The sequence below is a fragment of the Pseudonaja textilis genome, chromosome 2, assembly GCF_049901715.1.
Source record: "Pseudonaja textilis isolate UNSWEBS1 chromosome 2, rPseTex1.2, whole genome shotgun sequence".
NCBI lineage: Eukaryota > Metazoa > Chordata > Lepidosauria > Squamata > Elapidae > Pseudonaja > Pseudonaja textilis.
This window is the reverse complement of record NC_141991.1, coordinates 25,116,721-25,136,432: the sequence shown is the minus strand read 5'-3', so window position 1 is coordinate 25,136,432 and position 19,712 is coordinate 25,116,721. Positions and strand designations below refer to the sequence as shown.

The following is a 19,712-nucleotide window of genomic DNA, read 5'->3' as shown; positions in this document are numbered from 1 at the left end:
ATTCTTCCAATACTTTCTGCAAAGAATCTTGTGAAATGCCTTATTTGTAAGTCATTCTAGTGAACCCTTACGTCCTTCTTCTAATTTAGGAGCTTTTCTTGGGTTTGCCATTGTGAGAAAATGAAAGCACGTTGATGAAAGTAATAATGAAAGTAAAAGGTTTCTCTTTTTCCCCCTGTTTTGCTTTCCTATGCTCAGCACTTTAGTTCCAATTAGTTCTCCATAGTTACATTTTCATAGTTAGTACATATTATCTTTATCTTCTTGTTTTGTAAAAACCACCAATTATTTACTGCCCTTAAAAATAAATAATCACCATTTCCACAAAGATCTGGTCTGTTTATCTACTTAATTTTGTTATTTTCAAAGGTACTTTCATTAAAAAAAAGTTCCTTTAAAAAAAATCACTATCCCCTTTATCCATTTAAAAATTTCTTGGATCATGATCTTGTTAAGCTTTTTGCTTTTAAATTAAAATCCTTTAAAATGTTGTTCCCCTTTTTAATTTTAAAAAGAAGGCACTTCACAAGAGTCTTTAATTTTCATTGCCATTCAGAATATCTTTCTTAGATTGAAAAGTAATTAAATCGAAAGATATTTAAGAAAGTGAAGAGTCCCTTCTAGCACTGAAGTTTTTATCTAGCTGGTAATGAAAGATCTGTAAGAATACAACCAAGCTCAGAGAGCACCAAGAACTCCACAGACTTACGGATAAATTATTGGATTTTAAGTTTGAACATTGATATCTCCTCAGGGATTGGAATGGAGTATTTCTCCACAAAAAGATGGAACATCTGGGGAAAAATGTTAACAACACACAGGGGAGATTACCAAAGGGTTCTTTTTTTAAAAATGAATGGATAATTTGCAGCTTGTTGATACATGTAGATATAAAAATGGTGATTCAAAAGAATATACTTATTTTTATCCCTCCCCTCTTGCCATACAAAGTTAGGTATATCTTTCTCTCATTTTTAAAATGATGTATCAGTTGCCAGAACAGGTATTGTTTGAAACAAAAATTTCATTATTGGAAAACATTTATTTTTATCACAGAAACCCTGCTCAACAATGACAAATTGTAATTTCTCCCATCAGAAGGTCAAATTGGTTCAGTATGCAGTGGCCTAAGTTACTTGTATAACACCTCTTCTCTGGGAACTGCATTGGTGGCCAGTCAGTTTCTAGGTGCAATTCAAGTGCATTTTTTTTTAAAAAAAAACAAATATTTTATTTTATTTGTTTGTCAAACATGTACAAGATAACAAGTATAGGTATGAACATAAACATGAACAAAGGGAGTAAATACAGGTAAATGGGGACAGTAAGACAGGGATGGTAGGCATGCTGGTGTGCTTAAGGACCTCTTTAAGAATGGGGTGAGGTCCACGGTAGACAATTTGAGGTTGAAGCTATGAGGGTTTGAGCCTGTAACAATGGAGTCGGGTAGAGCATTCCAGGTGTTAAATTATTTGTTAAAATTAGTTCTAGTAGCTAGCTCCTGGTGAGTTCGTGGACAAGACCATTCAGTTTTTTGAGTAGCATTGTAGAAGTGCTTCGATGCTTCGGTTTCTCTTTGTCCAGAATGATTTCTGACTTCCTGGACTAGGACTGGAAAAAAAAGACTATCCCCAAGTTGGCTTCTGTGCCTAAAAGAGTAGAAGCTAGATGTCCTAACACCTATTCTGATCCTTTGATTGCTATTCCTAGTTGATCTCAAGATGCAGATTATCACCTTGCATGGTTCAGGGTCTGGTCATTTTCAAGACACCCTGCTCCACAGTGAACTTGCCTACCTTGTAAGATCTGATGGTGACCCTGCTAAAGGTGTCATCCTCTAAGGAGCAGCTAGTTCAAGATGACCGAATGGGAGCTGCAGAAGTGCTGATGATCATTAGATGTCAATAAATTGTTAGATATTCTTTATCTTTCTTGAAAGTGAGAACGGTTAATCAATAGAATAGCTTATCTCTGGAAATTGTGGGTGCTCCATCATTGGAGGTTTTCAAGAAGAGGCTGGACAGCCATTTGTCCAGAATTGTATAAGGTTTCCTGCTTGAGCAGGGGTTGGATTAAAAGACCTCCAAAGTCCCTTCTGACTGTGTTGTTCTATGTTCTATTTCTTTGCTGCTTACTATTGGCCTTTCTGGATTTTGGCAACCCAGATACGGCCCTGTTAAAGTAGAATGTGAAAAATGAAGGACTAGTTACATAAATTATTTCACACTAATAAGGTACAGTGGACAAGGCTATCAGTTTTCTAGATCTTTCCCTTTAGGATACAAATTATTTCTAGGCAATTTGCAGACATCAACAATTATATTATTATTATTATTATTATTATTATTATTATTATTATTATTATTATTATTATTATTAAAGTGATATTCTTTTCTACAGGGAAGCTTGTGATTGTTTACTCAGCCATCCTCTAGCAAACATCAAACATGTCCAATTAGCACAGAGATACACTGATGAAAAACTTGCGAACTAATGTTCACTTGCCCAAGACACAGATGTTTCTTTGAGAAGATTCAAGCAGGGAAATGCAAAAAACAAAAAACAAAACCAAACACAACAGAACAACAACAAAAAAGTGTTGAGCTTCAGTAATTGAAAAGATCCTATCGGTGATCTTGCTTGCATGATAAAATGAGATAAAATGAACTTTTCCAACATTCTCCTCCACAGATTCTGTACAGAAAAGGGCTGAACATGTCACTCCGTTTTGGACAACATCTCATCAAGCCTTCTCTTGTGTTTCTGAAGACAGAGCTGTCTTTTGCATTTGTGAACAGAAAACCTGTGGTCCCAGGCCGTATCCTTTTTTTTTTTCCTGATTAGGAAATATCAAGTGTAACAGATGGCTTTGGATCTCTGGCTATCTGCCTGGAAGTGGGCACCTTTCCTCGCTTCTTGAAGTAGAACAGGTAAGATGTTACTCATATTTATTCTGAAGCCAGTCAGTGGAACATAATATGCTTGATCAGTGTTGCAGAACTTTTGAAAGAGGTTGCTTAGCAACGGTGACCAAAGAGGTGATTTTTCTCCTGACCTTTTCACCAAAGGGAGATATATAAATAAACAGGCATTTAGCATTTTTGAAAAAAGGAGTGGAAAGTGCTTCAAAGATCCTCTCTGTTTTAATTGTTGCAGTATTGGACCAGAAATTAGACTTTTGTGGGTTTCAGTGTGCATGAGGGACAAATTCAGCTGGAATGGCTAATTTCCCAGGTGAGCAATGGCTTTATGAGGGAACAACCAAGACTCAACAGTAAGTCATATGCTCATATTATGCCAGAAAGTCCTAGGGTCAGTCTTAGAAATCTAGTAGCATATAATGAAAAAGTCCTCTGAAGAGTCAGAAAAGTTGGTCTTGGCAGACAGATATCTGAGCCTAGCATATACAACTTCCTAGAGAGGAACTAATAATTGTTTTGAGAGATTTGGGTCCTGAAATATAACATGAAATATAGCTATAGATAGATGAGCTATTGCTCAAACCTAACGCGTGGGTTGGTTCCATCAGGGGTGTCAAACTCAAGACACTTAGATCTGGTCCGCAGGCCTGCCCTGGAAACAGTGACAGACTGGCCCGCAGTGCCTCTGCCAGCAAAAAGAGAGCTCGGGAAGGCCCGCCCAGGGTCCATTTTCAGCTGTGACGGCCTCCTGCAAAGGGCTCCTCCCGAGCTACGTTTTCACTAGCAGAGGGCTGCAGGAGACCATTCTGGCCAAAAATGGGTCCCCAGCAGGCCATGCACATCTTCCCTAGGCTCTGCTTTTGCTCGCAGAGATCTGCAGGAGGCCGTTGCGGCCAAAGTTGGACCCTTGATGAGTGACATTGAGCTGGCCATGCCTCCCCAGATCCTCCGAGATCAAACACAACCCTGATGCGGCCCTCAATGAAATTGAGTTTGACTGCCCTGGTTTAAATCTAAGCTAGCTTTTGGGGTATGAAAGCTAGCATTAAACCTTCAGAGCACAATTCATTAGTTAAACGTACTAGAACAAGCACCCTCCAAATGTGTGGATTTCTCTCTCCAGTAAGTCTATACATTTGCTTTGCTGACTGAAGAATTTTGGGAGTTGAAATCCACAGGTCTTCAAAGGATCCAGGTTGTGAAACACTGTCTTAAACTGATCTTCAGCTGGCAACTGGAAAAAATAGCACAGCTGGAAACAGTGGCCCATATAAACATCCAAATTACTCTAGCAGCATGTTCTCTTCTGTTGAACTCATCTCCTTTCATCTGGATGTATTTAATTATTATGTCTAATAGATGCTGCGGATAATGGATGGTGGTTCATTTTAGAGCACTGGAATCTCAGTGCCCCTATTTATAAAGAAATCAAACACAAAGTTGAAAAACAGTGATCTTTCCAATAGTGATGAATTTCATTAGCCTAGAAGCTATTGATATGGCTGTCAAAAGCTACCAATTATGATGACCGTATATTATTACTTCTTATATTGGAAACACTTTTCTCTCTGGCCCAATTGCTGGAGAACACCATGGTTACAGAGGGTTTTGCTTCTGCTTGCTGCCTATGGTTTATTCACATGTACTTGATTGGCCATTATGGAATCAAAATAATTAGACCTTTGGAGTGATCCAAAAAAAGTTGTTTCCTGTAATGACCCAAGCTTCATGGAATAGCCTTCCATTGAGTATTGATTATCCTTCATGAATTAGGGATTCTGAAAAGCAGTAAGGATTGAATGGTTCTGGAGGGGTTTTGGTCATTCATAGTTATCTTGGATGGAAGTGATAATATGAATTTATGGTATAAGATACTTATAGACCTAGTCAAGTTGTTGGCTGTTTTTGATCTTATTGTGTGCATTTTAATGTTTAATCTTGAAGTCCTTATAGCGGTCATGATGTAAATTATTATTGTGGATGATTATCTTGCTTTACTATGGTGTTGCTACCATTGCTATTTTATATTTTATATGGATTGTAAGCTTCTGTAAGTCCATGTGGATTTGACAGCACAAAAAATTAACAAACAAATGCATAAGTCAATGTAATCATACAATAGCTGGCAGGGATCTGCGTTAAAAGCTAAACTTTGGACCTCGATAAGCAATGCAGAGTGATACATGCTTCTCAATTAGACTATAATATGGAGAATTTTACATTAGTGTTTAATGCATTCATAAATCTTTAAAGCAAAATTTATTTTAACAGAATTTTTTTTGTTGAACTGTGTAATCACATGTGTATGTTTAATATGTTTCCTCATGTTACATTTTGTAGTAATGCATGTATTGCATTATGCACTGTTGAGTAAGTGTTTATTTAAAGAAGAAGCATCCTTCCCAGTATTTAACTAAGACAGACAAATTAAGGGGTGGGGGAGAAGAAAGACTCTACAGTGTGTGTGTGTGTGTGTGTGTGTGTGTGTGTGTGTAAAAATAATAATAATCAAGACTGTGGTATTGCCTACTCAGTTGAATCCTCTCCTCTTTTTATGAGTATATACAGTCCAGTAGATATGCCTGGTTGGGGTACTACCCTGATGAAAGCAGAATTCGGTAAATAAATAAAGTGCTTGCCAGCCAGGAGCAGATAACCATAAAGGAATATTTGCCTGTCCTGGCAGGGAATATATTTCCTATGTTTTACAGCAGTAATTTTATCTACTTGGTTCTGACTCACTGAAGAGAATGCATTTTAATATATATCTATTTCCTAGCAGACAATGAAATATTAACATATTTGAATTTCTGTAAGTTGCAGACAAAAGCAATGGCTTTAAAAGCTGATTCAATTCAGATGTCAGGTTAATTAACTTGTGTGTTTTGAAATATTCAAGTTTCCAAAGAGGAGGGGCAGACATTCAGGCCGGGGGATTATTCATAAAGTGAGCCATGTTCTGGGAAGGCTACCTAGCTAGCCTGAAGTGCTGGAAACTTCGGCAGCTCCAAGGAAGGAGACTAAAATTTAGCATACACCAGTGGTCCCCCTTGATTGCTCTCATGTCATCATAATGTTTAATATGCGCATACACATTTTATTGATTAAGACTTTCTCTTTCTCCAATTGATAAGCCTGCACATTCAATCATGTATTTCCTTTGTAACAACACTGGGGTTAATGCATCTCCAAATTCAATTAGGTATATTTGATTTAAACAAATAACTTGAAAATCCAATCTAGCCAGTGTGTGTAATTTTGGATTCATAAATGATCTTGTTTCACCTGTTTTCCAATCCCTAGGTTTGATTTCTTTTCTCTTTTATGGTGTTTATTTTATTTCTTTCTCTCCCATACCTATAAACTAGACAGCTTTTATTTTAGCTCCCTGAACTAGTGACTCTGTATTAGTTTTGTGGGCTGGTTCATTTTTGCTGGCTTTTGAAACTGGAACCCACAGCATGGCTCTAAATGAGTCCTGCTCATGGATTTTTTTGTCCCTATGAGAGATAAAGTTAATTATGTTCATCTTTCATTATCTCCATGTTGGGGGGAAAAACATTGACAAGAACAGGCTGTTGCATATGCATTAATTGCCCTTGCTAGTTACAATCCTACGAGATTGGGGCTGGAAGTCATAAGAAAAATAATTCTCTTTGCATCCAGTTTCTTCTGTTAGAAGAGAATTTTTTTATAGTTCAGGGTTGAACTATGTGGTCTTTGAGGCTCTCTGAACTTGGTGGGTTGTTTGTTTGTTTGTGTTTTTTTCTTCCAGATGTTTCATTACCCAACTATGTAACATCATCAATCCTACACTGGCATTGATCATGTCAGCTAGTTGCGTCTGCAAGGAAGCAACCAAGCTCAGAGAATATCAAGGATCCCTCAGTTTCTTCCTTTCTGACTGCCCGCAAAGAAGGAACAGAAGAGAAGGAAGCTGAGTGTCAGATGACAACCAGATAGGACCAGAATGGATGGACAGATTACCAGTTCATCTGATAATGTTGGGATGGAAAGAAAGAAATAACTGGATGATAAGAGAGTAATCACTCACCATGATGACTCAATGGCAACTAATCACAATTGGAAGTACAAGCCTTGTGAATGCCCATTTCTAAAAAACACAACTGAATATTAACTATCTATATATTTTGTTTGTGATACAATAATCCCAATAACTGTGTGAGAAAGATCCTAGACCTAGTGAACAAAATACAGTAGTCCTTTGGGCTAATCCAGTAATTGGATGTATGCCCATTAAATCTAAATTTTGACAGCCTGATTCCTTGTCTTCATGCCAATTTAATAATAATTAACTATTTCCTTGTTGTCTGATGTTGTCTCAGCCGCAGACATGTTTAAGGGTTTCTGAAAGACAAGACTTATATAAACAAGAAAATACTGTACAGACTGAGAAGGTCCTCTGAGGGAATAGTGGAGTTTCAGATACCTCAGTAGTCAAGGTAGTCTTGTTTACACAGCTTTTATCCTGTGATAACAATCCCTTAATCCAAGAAGGTCAAAAACCAAAGCTTGCTTGTTTGAAATATATTTTAGAGAGAAACTCTGAACTTCTTTGTGTGCTTGAGGGATTTGGTGGACAGGTAGAAGATGTTTAAGAGACCTTTTATTGAGTGTCTGAACTTCAAGATGTGCTTGAACTTGCTTGTTGAATAAAGACTGAACTGGAATTGTAATAAAGAAAATGAAGCAGAACTGTAGAAACCACAGAGTGATTGCTGTATCCCTAAGGTATGTGCTTCAAGTATGACCAATAAAAGAATGGATTTGATTTAAAAATTGTATAGTTGGGAGATTTATTTATTTATTTGATTTGTCAGTCGCTTACAAGATAATAGGTATAAGTATATACATAGTTATGAATATATGAAATGGGTACATATAAGAAAAATAAAAGAAACAATAGGACAGGGATAGTAGGCACGTTGGTGCGCTTATGCACGCCCCCTACAGACCTCTTAGGAAAGGGGTGAGGTCAATAGTAGACAGTCTAAGGTTAAAGTTTTTGGGGTTTGGGGAAGAAACCACAGAGTCAGGTAGAGTATTCCAGACATTGACCACTCTGTTGCTGAAGTCGTATTTCCTGCAATCAGGTTTGGTGCGATTAACCTTGGGTTTGTATCTATTGTTTGCTCTTGTGTTGTTATGGTTGAAGCTGAAGTATTCATTGACAGGTAGGACATTGCAATATATAATTTTATGTACTATTCTTAGATTGGACCGAAGGCGGCATAGTTCTAGGTTTTCTAGGTCTAGAATTTCAAGTCTGGTAGCACAAGGTATTCGGCAACCTGAACTTCTTCGGGACTCCATGGGCAGAGACAAAGCTGGAGAAAAGCAGTATAGTGAAAAATCATCAATACACCCCTGTTGACACTGTTCTGTAGTGGCTGTGTTCAGGGGTGGGCTTCAAAAAACTTTAGCAAAGGTGTATGAAGCTGAAGTATTCATTGACAGGTAGGACATTGCAATGTATGATTTTATATACCATACTTAAATCAGACCGAAGACGGCGTAATTCAAGGTTTTCTAGGTCTAGAATTTCAAGTCTGGGGGCATAACGTATTCTACAACGAGTAGAGGAGTGGAGAACTCTTCTTGTGAAATATTTCTGGACTTTCTCAACTGTGCTAATATCAGATACGTAATGTGGGTTCCAGACTGATGATGAATGGTGTTGAATGAAATCTAGAGTATGTTTTATTATTACCTTCTCATAATCTGTGTTCATGTGTTTTGGACCAGCAAGGCAAGAAATGTATAATATAACAAATAATCAGTTGTTCTGATAATGACTAATTTAAAAGATAAGAATAATTTAAATCCAGTTTTTTTCTTGTGATAAAATAGCCTTCTTCAACTGCAATTTATATAATTCCCAGTCAGCATGGAGATGGTTGGTGTAAATGTTCAACACATCTCAAAAATATATATTTCTGTTTCTTACCTAAGAAATATATATTACTTTATGGCCACCTTTTTTTAAAGTTTTAGATATATTTTAACAAGTTTCCATTCCATAACAGCTATGACTTAACTTAATATGTTTCTCTGGAGAACATTGAATTTTTTTTAAAATACTTTTTAGTAAAGAAGTGCTTTGCAAAGCAGAAATAATAACAAAGGAAAAAGAAAGTAAAAAAAGAATAAGAAAATAAGAAAGAAAAGAAAGAAAACAGATAAAGAAAGAAAAGGGGGAAAGAAACAATATAAAGTAATAACTTCCAATCTTTGTATTTTATCCTCTACGTTGCATCATGTTTTCCTTCTTTCCATATTCTTACCTAATCATCCAACCCACATATCACAAGTTCATTGATTTCCATGTTCAGCAAAAAGTCTATTTTCAGCCATTGACAATTTTCTATTGTCAACAAGCCATCTATTTATTTTCTCTCTGATCAAACAAATCAATTTTGCCACCTCTGCAAATTCTGACATCTCCATTAACCATTTCTCCGTTCGGAGTATTTTAGACTGTTTCTATCTTTCTGCATATAATAACCTTGCTGCTCCTACCATGTACAAGAACAATTGTCCATACATCTTTTATAATTGTCTGTCCTTTAGTCCTAGCAAGAAAAGTTCTTGAAGAAAATTGGGATTTGGATTGATGATGTATCTAAGATTTCTCAAAGTTTCTGCTCTCATGCTACCCATGCCTTACATTAGGGTTCTACAGAAAAATCACATTACAGAAAAATCTCTGAAATGCCTGCCTTTTCCACAAACTGGAAAAATATAAGAGATCCTGGTCTTCATTATAGGTGTGCAATGTTCTCGCATAGTTTTTATTTGTATTCTAACCAATGGAGACTCTCATTTTCTCTAAAACTTGTCACTAAGCAATAGCACTTAGACTTATGTACTGCTTCACAGTGCCTTTAGAGCCCTCTCTAAGCAGTTTATAGAGTCAGCATATTGCCTCCAACAATCTGGGTCCTCATTTTGCCCATCTCAGAAAGATGGAAGGTTAAGTCAACCTTGAGCCAATAAGAATTGAACTGCTGACAGTTGGCAGAATTAATCTGCAATATTGCATTCTAGCCACTGTACCAGCTCTGCTCTCACCAATGCTTTTTGTTGATGTCCAGTTTGCTTGTTTTCAGAGAAATCCCATCTATTACAATCTTATAATTATAATAGATGCGGTTTCTCTGAAAACAAGCAAACTGACCATAGTCTGGCAAAAGTGGGTATCTAAATGTTTTCTCTCTCTTCCCATTAGAAAGCTCCAGATGTACTTGAGCTGAGCTGGATTCCTTCCTGGTGACATCATGGACACAACCATGGAGTTTGCTTGGCAATAATATGGAAGTCCCTTATTTTTCCATGTGATCTTAAAAATAACTCAAATATAGTCATGCTGGAGATCAACAGGAGATGGTCAGCTCTCTGGCACTCAGCATTTGAAATGCTTATAAAACCCTTGGACCATTTGGGTTCTATTTCCTGGTTTGGCTCACACACAGGACTTAACTTGGCTCTCCAGTATGTCTACCCACAGGGACACTCCGGGTAGAATTTATATATCAGATTTATATGGCTGCCGATTGATCCAGTGAAACTCAGGGTGGAGCAACTTCCTTTCCCCCTCTTGTCAGTATTATTAACAAGCTGGAAAGTCCTGAAAGAGGTTTTTTTTAAAAAATGTAGCAGCTAGGTAGGGAATGGGTATGTGGTAAGGTTGTAATTCCTAATTTGAGGTCTGTGTTAATCAAGCTTCACCATGGGATGGGATGTAATAGTTTTCATCAATTAATCTTATGCATACCATATCTGGGGCTGCAAAAATTAAGACAATCATTAGCCCAAAGAGACGTTGCTCAATCATGGGGAAAAAAACAAAGGTTGGAGAGAAAAAAAAATCAATATTTTTTCTTCTATTAAAGTGGTGTTTCATAACCGCTTCCCCCACCACCTCCAAATGTACGAAGTCCTTGTTTTTGTCCTGGGTTAATGCATGAAAAATGAATTTGAACATTAGTAGAATCAATTTGCGGAGTAGGGCTTTTATTGTAAATAAAATTATTCATTTGTTATGTCCTATTGTTTTCAGCAGACACAGTATTGATCGCCGGGTTTCTGCTCAGGGATGTTGTAAGGAATGCTGGCATAAGAAGGGAACAGAACAACGTTTGTAAATTGATTGAATGTAAAACATAACGACAGAGACAAACATTATTTCTACAGCACAGTTATATTATACAAAGTATTTTTCAACAGCTTATTGAGCTGGTTATTGAAAAGAACAGGAACAATGGGCAGGATGTTCCTGGGACCAAACAGCTTTTTGGTGATTCATTGAGAACATTATGACCTTACAAAATATGCATTCAAAATGAAAATGGATTTAAAAAAAAACCCTTTTGGGGGGTCTACTTTTAATGCAGTGAAAACTTTGGTGCTGAGATAAACTTTAATAGCAGTAGGTGAATTGTTTCAGGAGAAAAATGAGTTTTATAAATTGGGTTTCTAGAAGAAAGATAGAGAAGCTCATAAAACCTGTTAGGATAGGGCATGAATTGAGCAGAACCCAGACGTTAACGATCTAGTAGGATCCAATTTGAAAAAAAAAATGTTTATAGGAAACCAAGATTATTATCCTGGATGCTGAAGCCATTTGAACTCAATTACATTCACTTAGATGTTAAATTTCTAGGCTATAGCGAGTATTATATTTCAAAAGTTTAGAGGAAAACTGTGAATCTCCTGGAGGGGATGTTCAGTCAAGGAAGGAGAACAATAAATGGCGAGTGCATCTTTGACCTAAACTTTCTTCCTGATCCTGTTACACTTCAGTTTAGACTTATTTTTTTTTCCTTCAAAGATTTTAAAAGGACCATCACATTTTCTGCTAGTCAAACAGACAAATGCTGATTTGAAATGTGCACAGGAGATTACGTGTGCTGTAATGGATTTCTCAGAATTAATCTGCCATGTGGAGTCTTAGCTGTTGAATATGGATCAGGACATATTGATTCAGATTCGAAAGAATGAAAGTGGAATTCCTCTGATGCAGATGTAGTCTGTATAGATTGGAATCCGTATAAAGCTGTGATTAGTCATGAAGAGGACAGGGGAACCACAGGAAGAGAAAGAGACAAAAAGTCTGCAAAAGTTGAAACCACTTCTCTTAAAAATAGTGTTTGTAGGGTCCTTGGTGCTCTCTGAGCTTAGTTGTTTTCTTGCAGACATTTTATTACCCGACAAGGTAACATCATCAGTGCCACTGGAAACAACCAAGCTCATAGAGCACCACAGTTCAACCTTGAGCTATGAATATTGTCTTCTAGAGCAGTGTTTCTCAACCTTGCCAACTTTCAGATGTCTGGACTTCAAACACAGCGGGAATAACTCTAGATGTTTTTAAGATCGCTGCACTAAAGTACAGGAGGAGCAATTTCTCATTACTGTAGGAGAGCGATATTGAAATAATATACGGCAAGATTTTTCATGGTCGTTTGTTAGATCTCTCTCCAAAAGGAGGGACACGAAAAGAGTCTGGTGGCATTAGCAGATCCTGGGAGAATGTAGTATTGGAAAATGTTGGAGATACATTGCCATTGACATGGTTTGCTTCATAACTACCAGCCATTCCTAATGTACTGCACTTTGGTGACAGAAAAACAGTATTCTACTGTTTTTCATGCACATTAGCTTCCTAGCCCTTGTACAACCTCTACAATTCTACAGGTATTTAAAATAATATTTCGTATGTGCTATATTGTATGCTTTCTTTTATTCTGCCTTTCCCCCCCAAAACGTGAGTGTTAAGTATGATGGTTGACCATATTCTTTTTGAATAGTAAAGGAAGGCTGTTCTTGCATTACATTCTGTTTATTTGATTGATTTAATGACTTTACTGCCTGGGCTGGTCAAAAATCGAATAGTATTCCAAGCAAGGAAATGCTGCTTTCATATTATTCAACTATAACATTATGGTTTTTTTTTATTGCCGACTGTAGCAGTTTTCATTAAAGTAATGTGAAATAACAGGGTTGCTCTGTTTAGCCAGTTGCATCTGCATAGTTTGTTAAATAGGTGATGAACGTATAACAGGTTCCTTTTGGAAGTGTGTAAAATATTAATAAAATTTTGACCCCTTAGGTCCACGTAGTTTTATTTACAAATAAAGATATATTATTTTATTTTACCTAACTGAAGAACTGCATAGAACAGGGGTGTCAAATTCGCGTCATCATGGGGGCATCACATGATGTATTGGGACTTTTTTCCCCTTCGCTAAACCGGGCGTGGGTGTGGCCAGTGTGTGATGCATCCAGCCCATGGGCTGAGAGTTTGACAGCCCTGGTGTAGAAGATCTCTAATAGCCTACTTCAGGGGTCGCCAACCTTTTGGACCTCAGGGACCACCAAACTCATAATTTTAAATCCCGTGGACCAGAAACCCTGGGAAAATCCCCAAAAAAGTCTGCAGAAAAATTCCCCACCCCATTTCCAATCGATCATTCTGGGATCACAGGATACCAGTATCTCAGGATCTCCAGCTCCGTTCTCGGGGCGGAGAGACTTTTGGCTTCATGCAAAGAAAGTAGAAGAAGCAACAGAAGTCTTTCTTTCTCTCCACCAGAAATGAGTGTTTGCTGGCACAGCCTCTTGGAGCAGGATGCCTTGCAGGGTCCCAAAGATTCATTTCTTGTAGAGTTTGGGGGAGAGAAAGAAAGACCTTTGCTGCTTTCCTTGTGTGCAGCCAAAAGCAGAAGAAGAAAGAAGTGGAAAAAAACAGCCCAGTGGCCAAGCCAGGCATGTGGGGTGCGTGGGGCAAGTTCCCCCCCCTGCCCTTTCCCCCCTCCCCTCACTACCTCTTGTTGTTGTTCACAATGAAAGCGACACAAGCCTTGTGTTCCCACAGGCCATGTGGGTGACACAGCCTTGTGTTCCCATACAGCCTGGATTGATTGCTTTGTGGTGTGCTTTGCGGGTGGCATTTCTCTGCGGACCACCAAAATTTTCTTGTGGACCACCAGTGGTCCCCGGCCCACTGGTTGGTGACCACTGGTCTACCTCACTTCTCCAAGGCCACTTGATTGGGACATTTTGCCCCAAATTCAGGACCTATTTATTTCTTGAAATCTATTTCCTATCTACTCAATGCCAATGCATAAAGTTAAGCAAAGTAATAAATCAATAAACAAGCACACCGAAAACTCCAAGTAGTCTTAGAAGGCAGTCTCAAGAGATGATAGCTCCTAGCAGACTTATTTGGGCTTGGAAGCTAAGCAGAGTTGGGTTTGGTTAATATCTGTGTCGGAAGAATAATTTGGGGTTCCAACTCAATATGTCTAACCCACTTAAAAATACAAATACAAATTTATAAATCCTTCCCACATCTGGATGGGATTACTCCAGGGACTGTCAGGGCACCTAGCTAGATTAAATAGCTCAAACAATATTCCAAAACAAGGCAATAACTGCATATGTGGATATACTCTCCCCCACTCCAACAATTGAACTAAAGGAGAGCCTATGAGCAGCTGATGTTTAAATGGCTCCATTCATCTTTGTGGTTTGATGAGATCTTCTCAACTTGCAAAGTTGAGAGAACTCCCAACAGTTTCTCATGATGTCAGCTCCTGTGAATGGGCTGTTCTGAAAATTGTCACAACTTTGTAAGAACAGCTGAACGCAGTTCTTATGCTGAAATTATTTTCCCCCATGACAAATAACAGCCCTTCATAGCCCTTTTCCTTTGAAGGAAAAAGCATAACATTTAAATAACATAAATGTAGAATAGTTTTAGGCTCATAGTGCTTTAAAAGCCCAATGAATATTTTATGATGGATGTGGTATCTTTAAAAAAAAAAAGATTTCTCCCCTTTTTATTCTTAATCTCATGGAGAAGAATTTAGTAACTGTGAATACTGTGAAGGAGAACAAAGAGGAAATTGGCAAATGGAACAGGCTGCTTTAATAAATCAGTGAGCTGAATGTTATTCTTGAATATTGCCAGCAGGCTGGGGATGTCTTTTTCCCTTCCCCAGCCATGCTACAATTTAATGTTTTTACTACTGGATGGAGGAACTCTCTCCCTTCCCAATCTTAGTATCTTGGAGTTAAAATGATAGCGGAATGTTTGATATGTGTCATATGCATGGGATGATTTTCTCATTCGTCACGGTAACACCTTTATAATAACTTTTCCCTTTACTTGTATTATCCTTTAAAGAAAACTGGAAGGAGAGATGGCAAGACCTGAAATTATTATTGGTGATTGGTTGAGTGATTGATTGACTGATGATTCATTGATAGATTGATGATTCAATGATTGATTATGTGCTATCAAATAGTTTTCAACTCCTAGTGACCACTTAGATATTCTCCATGACAACCTGTTCTTGTAACCTGTTCTTTCAAGTCTCCCAACCGTGTATTCAGGGGTGGGATTCTACCAGTTCGCACCTATTCGCTAGAACCGGTTGTTAACATTCTAAGCAGTTTGGAGAACTGGTTGTTAGAAGAAATTATTGGCCTAATCCTGTAAGGAAGGCAGGAAGGAAACATTCTGGTGTTGCTTACAGAAACTGCCTCTCCGTTAACCCTTATTACATTCTTGACAGGACTAGACTTCCTGTCTCAGGAACTACTCTGGAGTTTTTCCCCCCTCCTTTGCTGCTACTTTGCTTGTGTGGAGTGACCATTCAAAGTTACAATGGCACTGAAAAAAGTGACTTATGACCATTTTTCACACTTACGACTGTTGCAGCATTCCCACAGTCATGAAAGGCCAGGTGAGGAGATGCTTGCCTTGATGTGAGTGATATTGAATTGGCCATGCCCAGCCAATAACATGACCACCAAGCCACGTCCACCCAGTTACATGACCACCAAGCCACACCCACCAACTAAGCCACACCCACAGAACAAGTTGTTAAAAAATTTGAATCCCACCCCTGTGTGTATTCAATCATCACTGTATCTGAGTCCATCCATCTTGATGCTGGTTGTCCTCTTCTTCTCTTTCCTACCAGCATTAGAACCTTTTCCAGAGAGATGGGTCTTTACATAATGTGTCTGAATTAGCATAGGTTGAATGAATCTCATCGTTTGTGTCTCAAGGAAGAACTCTGGATTTATTAGTTTGATGAGCTGTTGGTTTGTTTTCTTCGTTGTCCATAGTATCCTCAGTAGTCCAGCTCCAGCACCAAAGTTAAAGAGGTCAATAGATTAATTGTCCACGTCTATTGTATGCTTAAAACAAATCCTTATAACTGCTGTGTCTGCCAAAGACAGCCTTCCCATACTGAACAGCCTTTATCAAACCAAGATTTTAACTCATATTATTTGTTCCCAGAAATGTCTTTATTCTTCTCTTGCCTGACTTGAAGCATATCTGTGATAATGGGGGACTTGGAAAAATATTTTGCATTATTCTTGTTCCTAACAATTGACTGCTAATCCCAGAAGAGACTGTACTGAGCCTTAGAATGAAAACATTTATTTTATTTAACATATGGCAAAAAAAACCCTTACATTCTCAGGGAACAAATATGAAGCTATTTACTCTGTTGACAAATTCAAAGGAAGACTATTTATGTAATCAATGCATGATGGCGTTGCATACAGACAGTCTCTGGGATTTCCATGTTGCGGGCTCAGAGGGCACTGTTCCACAATATGTCGCACTGTCTGCTTTGAAGCGACACAGCTACGTTCCAAAGAGGAGATCTTTCTCCATTTATGGAGGAGGCTAGTGCATGCTAGTCATGTTGAATTATAATCCTATTAAGGTCTTATGGGTAGATTGAACCCTTTGGGTTTAGTTGTAGAGCAGGATTCAGTTGTTATCCATCAAGTTTCTGGCTGTCATAATAGATGGATGTCTGGAGCATCCGTATATCTGTAGGGACAATACCAACAGTGAGACCACTGCTGATGGTTATTTTGCAGTGTTTCTTAGAGCAGCCAGGTGGTAGCATAGACTCTTCTTCATGTTCCCAAATCTAATTTTGGAATAAACTAGTAAAGATGTTTTATATTTGCAATGCTTTTTTTTTTAAAAAAAAAACCCTCCTGTATAAATACTGTTATTTGTTGATTTCATATTCATTTATTTAGGCCAATGAACTTTTATATGAGATGAAAAAACAAGAGTACATTTCAAGCAGTAGCTCAGGGGTGTCAAATAGGATTTCTTCGAGGGTCGGTTCAGCATTTTAGTTTTCCTCTGTGGGCCAGCGGCAGGGATAGGATGGGATGAATGCCTCTTGCAGCACCCTGCCAGCCAAAATGGGTTGTGGCTCCCCCATTTTGCCCCATTTTGATTGCCAGAGGTAGTGCGGTCTGGTGATTTCCTATTTCCAGGCCAGCCTGCAGGCCAGATTTAAGCCTTGAGTTTGACACCCTGCTAATAGGCACTTTATTAATATTGAAGGGCCTGGATGAAGAAATGTGTGCTCTGAAGGTGAAGGGACTTGAAGTCAAATGCAGTAATTCTGGAAGAATGTAAGAGAAGGTCCTTTCCCCCACTGTCTGATAAACATACATCTAAAACAGAAGTGTTATTCAGCCAGTTCAGACAGGTTCTGGAGAACTGGTAAATACCACCTCTAGTTGTCCCCACCCCCATCTATTCTCTGCTTCCCAAGTCCCAGCTGGTTGGCTGGGTCTTCTTTTGTTGCCCTGCACAGGAGAACGGAGCTGGAAAGCAGGTTAGTGGGGTGGGGAGGGAATGGGGATTTTACAGTATCCTTCCCCCAGAAGTGTAGGGAAAGTATCCTTCCCTTGCCATGCCCACCAAGCCACACCACACCCACCAAGCCATGCCCACAGACAGGTCATTAAAAAAAAAATTAAATACCGCCACTGCTCTAAAAGCAGAGGCACCTTTGGAAAGGGTGACTCTACAGACCTTACTGTTCAGACAAGCAGTGCATCAGCTAGTCAGATCCTAAGCTGTTTAAAGCCATAAAGACTAATACCAGCATCCTACAATGTGCTTGGAAAGCAAATGCAGCCAGTAGAAATTTTTCATTGTAGGGACATGATGCTGAGATCTCAGTGTTATAGACTGCTTACCAGCAAATTTACAAAGAGTAAAATTTAATTTCATATTCTTGCTAATGTACTGTGATTATTTGGAGGAGTCTCTGTACTCAGAGACACATTTACAAGGGCTATTTATTGCCACGAGACAGTTGTTTGTGAAAAATTCTTCCATCTCAATCTGATTTAAATAGAACCCTACTGAAAAGAAAAGCCAGACGCCTGCTTGCAGACTTTCCTACTGGGCCCAAACGCATCATATTTTTATTGAAAGGATGATTATTATTTCTAAATTGTCATTTATATTTAGAAATCAGCACGCTATTCAGAAGCATTCTGTCTTTTGCCCTCTCTTTTTGGGCCATACATTTCTTCTTACTGATGCGTAAATGGCCACCTTACATGTGTTGTTTCCTTCCCTTCCAAAAGATTATTTTGAGAAGGGTCTGAATTTTCTTCGTTTGACTTCTAAGTCAGGGAATAATGATGTGGCATTTTCTCAAGTCCAACTCTGCTTTTCATTCCGTGGAGCTCCATAGACACTATCCGTCTGTCAACAAGAGAGGCACAAACAAGAGATGGAACTTGATTTGCTGTAATTGTTTCTAAAGAGGCAGCTGATGACTCCCCAAACAAAAACTTATAAACAAGCTTCTCTGTTTTGGAACAGCAAACATCGAGAGACATGCTGTGAAAAGTACTGAGAAGAAGATTGCTCCGTTTATGGTGAGGAGAGATCTCGTGTTCCAACGGTATTGCCCTAGGAAAGAATAACTGGAAAAGTGCTTCTAATTAATTGTAAGCATGTTTGGTCTGACATTCATAAAAGTTTGCATACAGGCATGAGTCACCATTTTTGTAACATAACAAAGAAGATAAGCCAGCAGCTAGTGAAATCTAATATTATTCAAGATTGTTTCACTGTATCCATCACCCTTTTTTTCAGCTTACTAATATTTTTTCTTTCTTTCTACTTGCTTCTGGCCTTCAGAGGTCTCCTTTTCTATTCAGTTCTTATAATGATACAAAGCTGGAAGGGGTAGATAACAGATGGGAGGAGAAGGAAAATTTCAAGGAAATTTGGCTAGTAGAGTAAAAACAAGGTAAAGTAGTCCCTGCAGATTTTACTCCGCTAGTCGTTACCGACTCTAGGAGGCAGTACTCATCTCCATTACAAGGCCATCGAGCCAACACTATCCAAAGACATTTCCATGGCCAGCATGACTTCATGGATCATTGTTACTTTCCCACTGAAGTGATACCTATTTTTCTACTCACATTTGCATGCTTTTGAATTGCTAGCTTGGCAGAATTACTGTATGATGTAGTTGCTTCCCTTTCACTGGAGATTTTCAAACAGAAAATGGATAGTTCCTCTACCATGGTTGGGGTATCCTGTAGTGTTCAGGGATTTCAACTTGTTTTCTTCTTAGATTTCTTAGATTTCTTCTTAGATTCTTTTCAACTCTATGAGTGTTTTTTGTAAATAAATAAACAGCACTCAATGGGTTTGAGAATTTGGCTTTGTTTTAAATTCAATTTCTTAGCTTTTCCTGCAAGTGCAGGATCTGCTTTTTTCAGATCAACCAACTGTTGAGCCACTTGTTGTGACAGGAATTGACTCACTTGTTGTCCAAAACTAATGTTATGGGCTTAGAGAAAATTGGTGGCTTAGAGTCACCCAGCTGTGTTTCATATCTAAAGTGGAACTAGAACTAGCAGTTATCTGATTTCTAGCCTTAACCACTAGAGCACAGTTCTCTC

At 38.4% G+C, this 19,712-nt stretch overlaps 1 protein-coding gene across 3 annotated transcripts in view; it reads left to right on the top strand.

Moving 5' to 3' along the window:
* FHIT (fragile histidine triad diadenosine triphosphatase) overlaps positions 1–19,712 on the top strand; it is a 927,448-nt gene that overhangs the window by 105,354 nt on the left and 802,382 nt on the right. For all 3 annotated transcript variants that reach the window (XM_026721738.2, XM_087923572.1, XM_087923571.1), the window contains one exon: positions 2,692–2,818. In XM_026721738.2, the coding sequence (XP_026577523.1) occupies positions 2,716–2,818 (103 nt within the window). In that variant the 5' untranslated portion in view covers positions 2,692–2,715. The remainder of the gene's footprint in view (positions 1–2,691; positions 2,819–19,712) is intronic.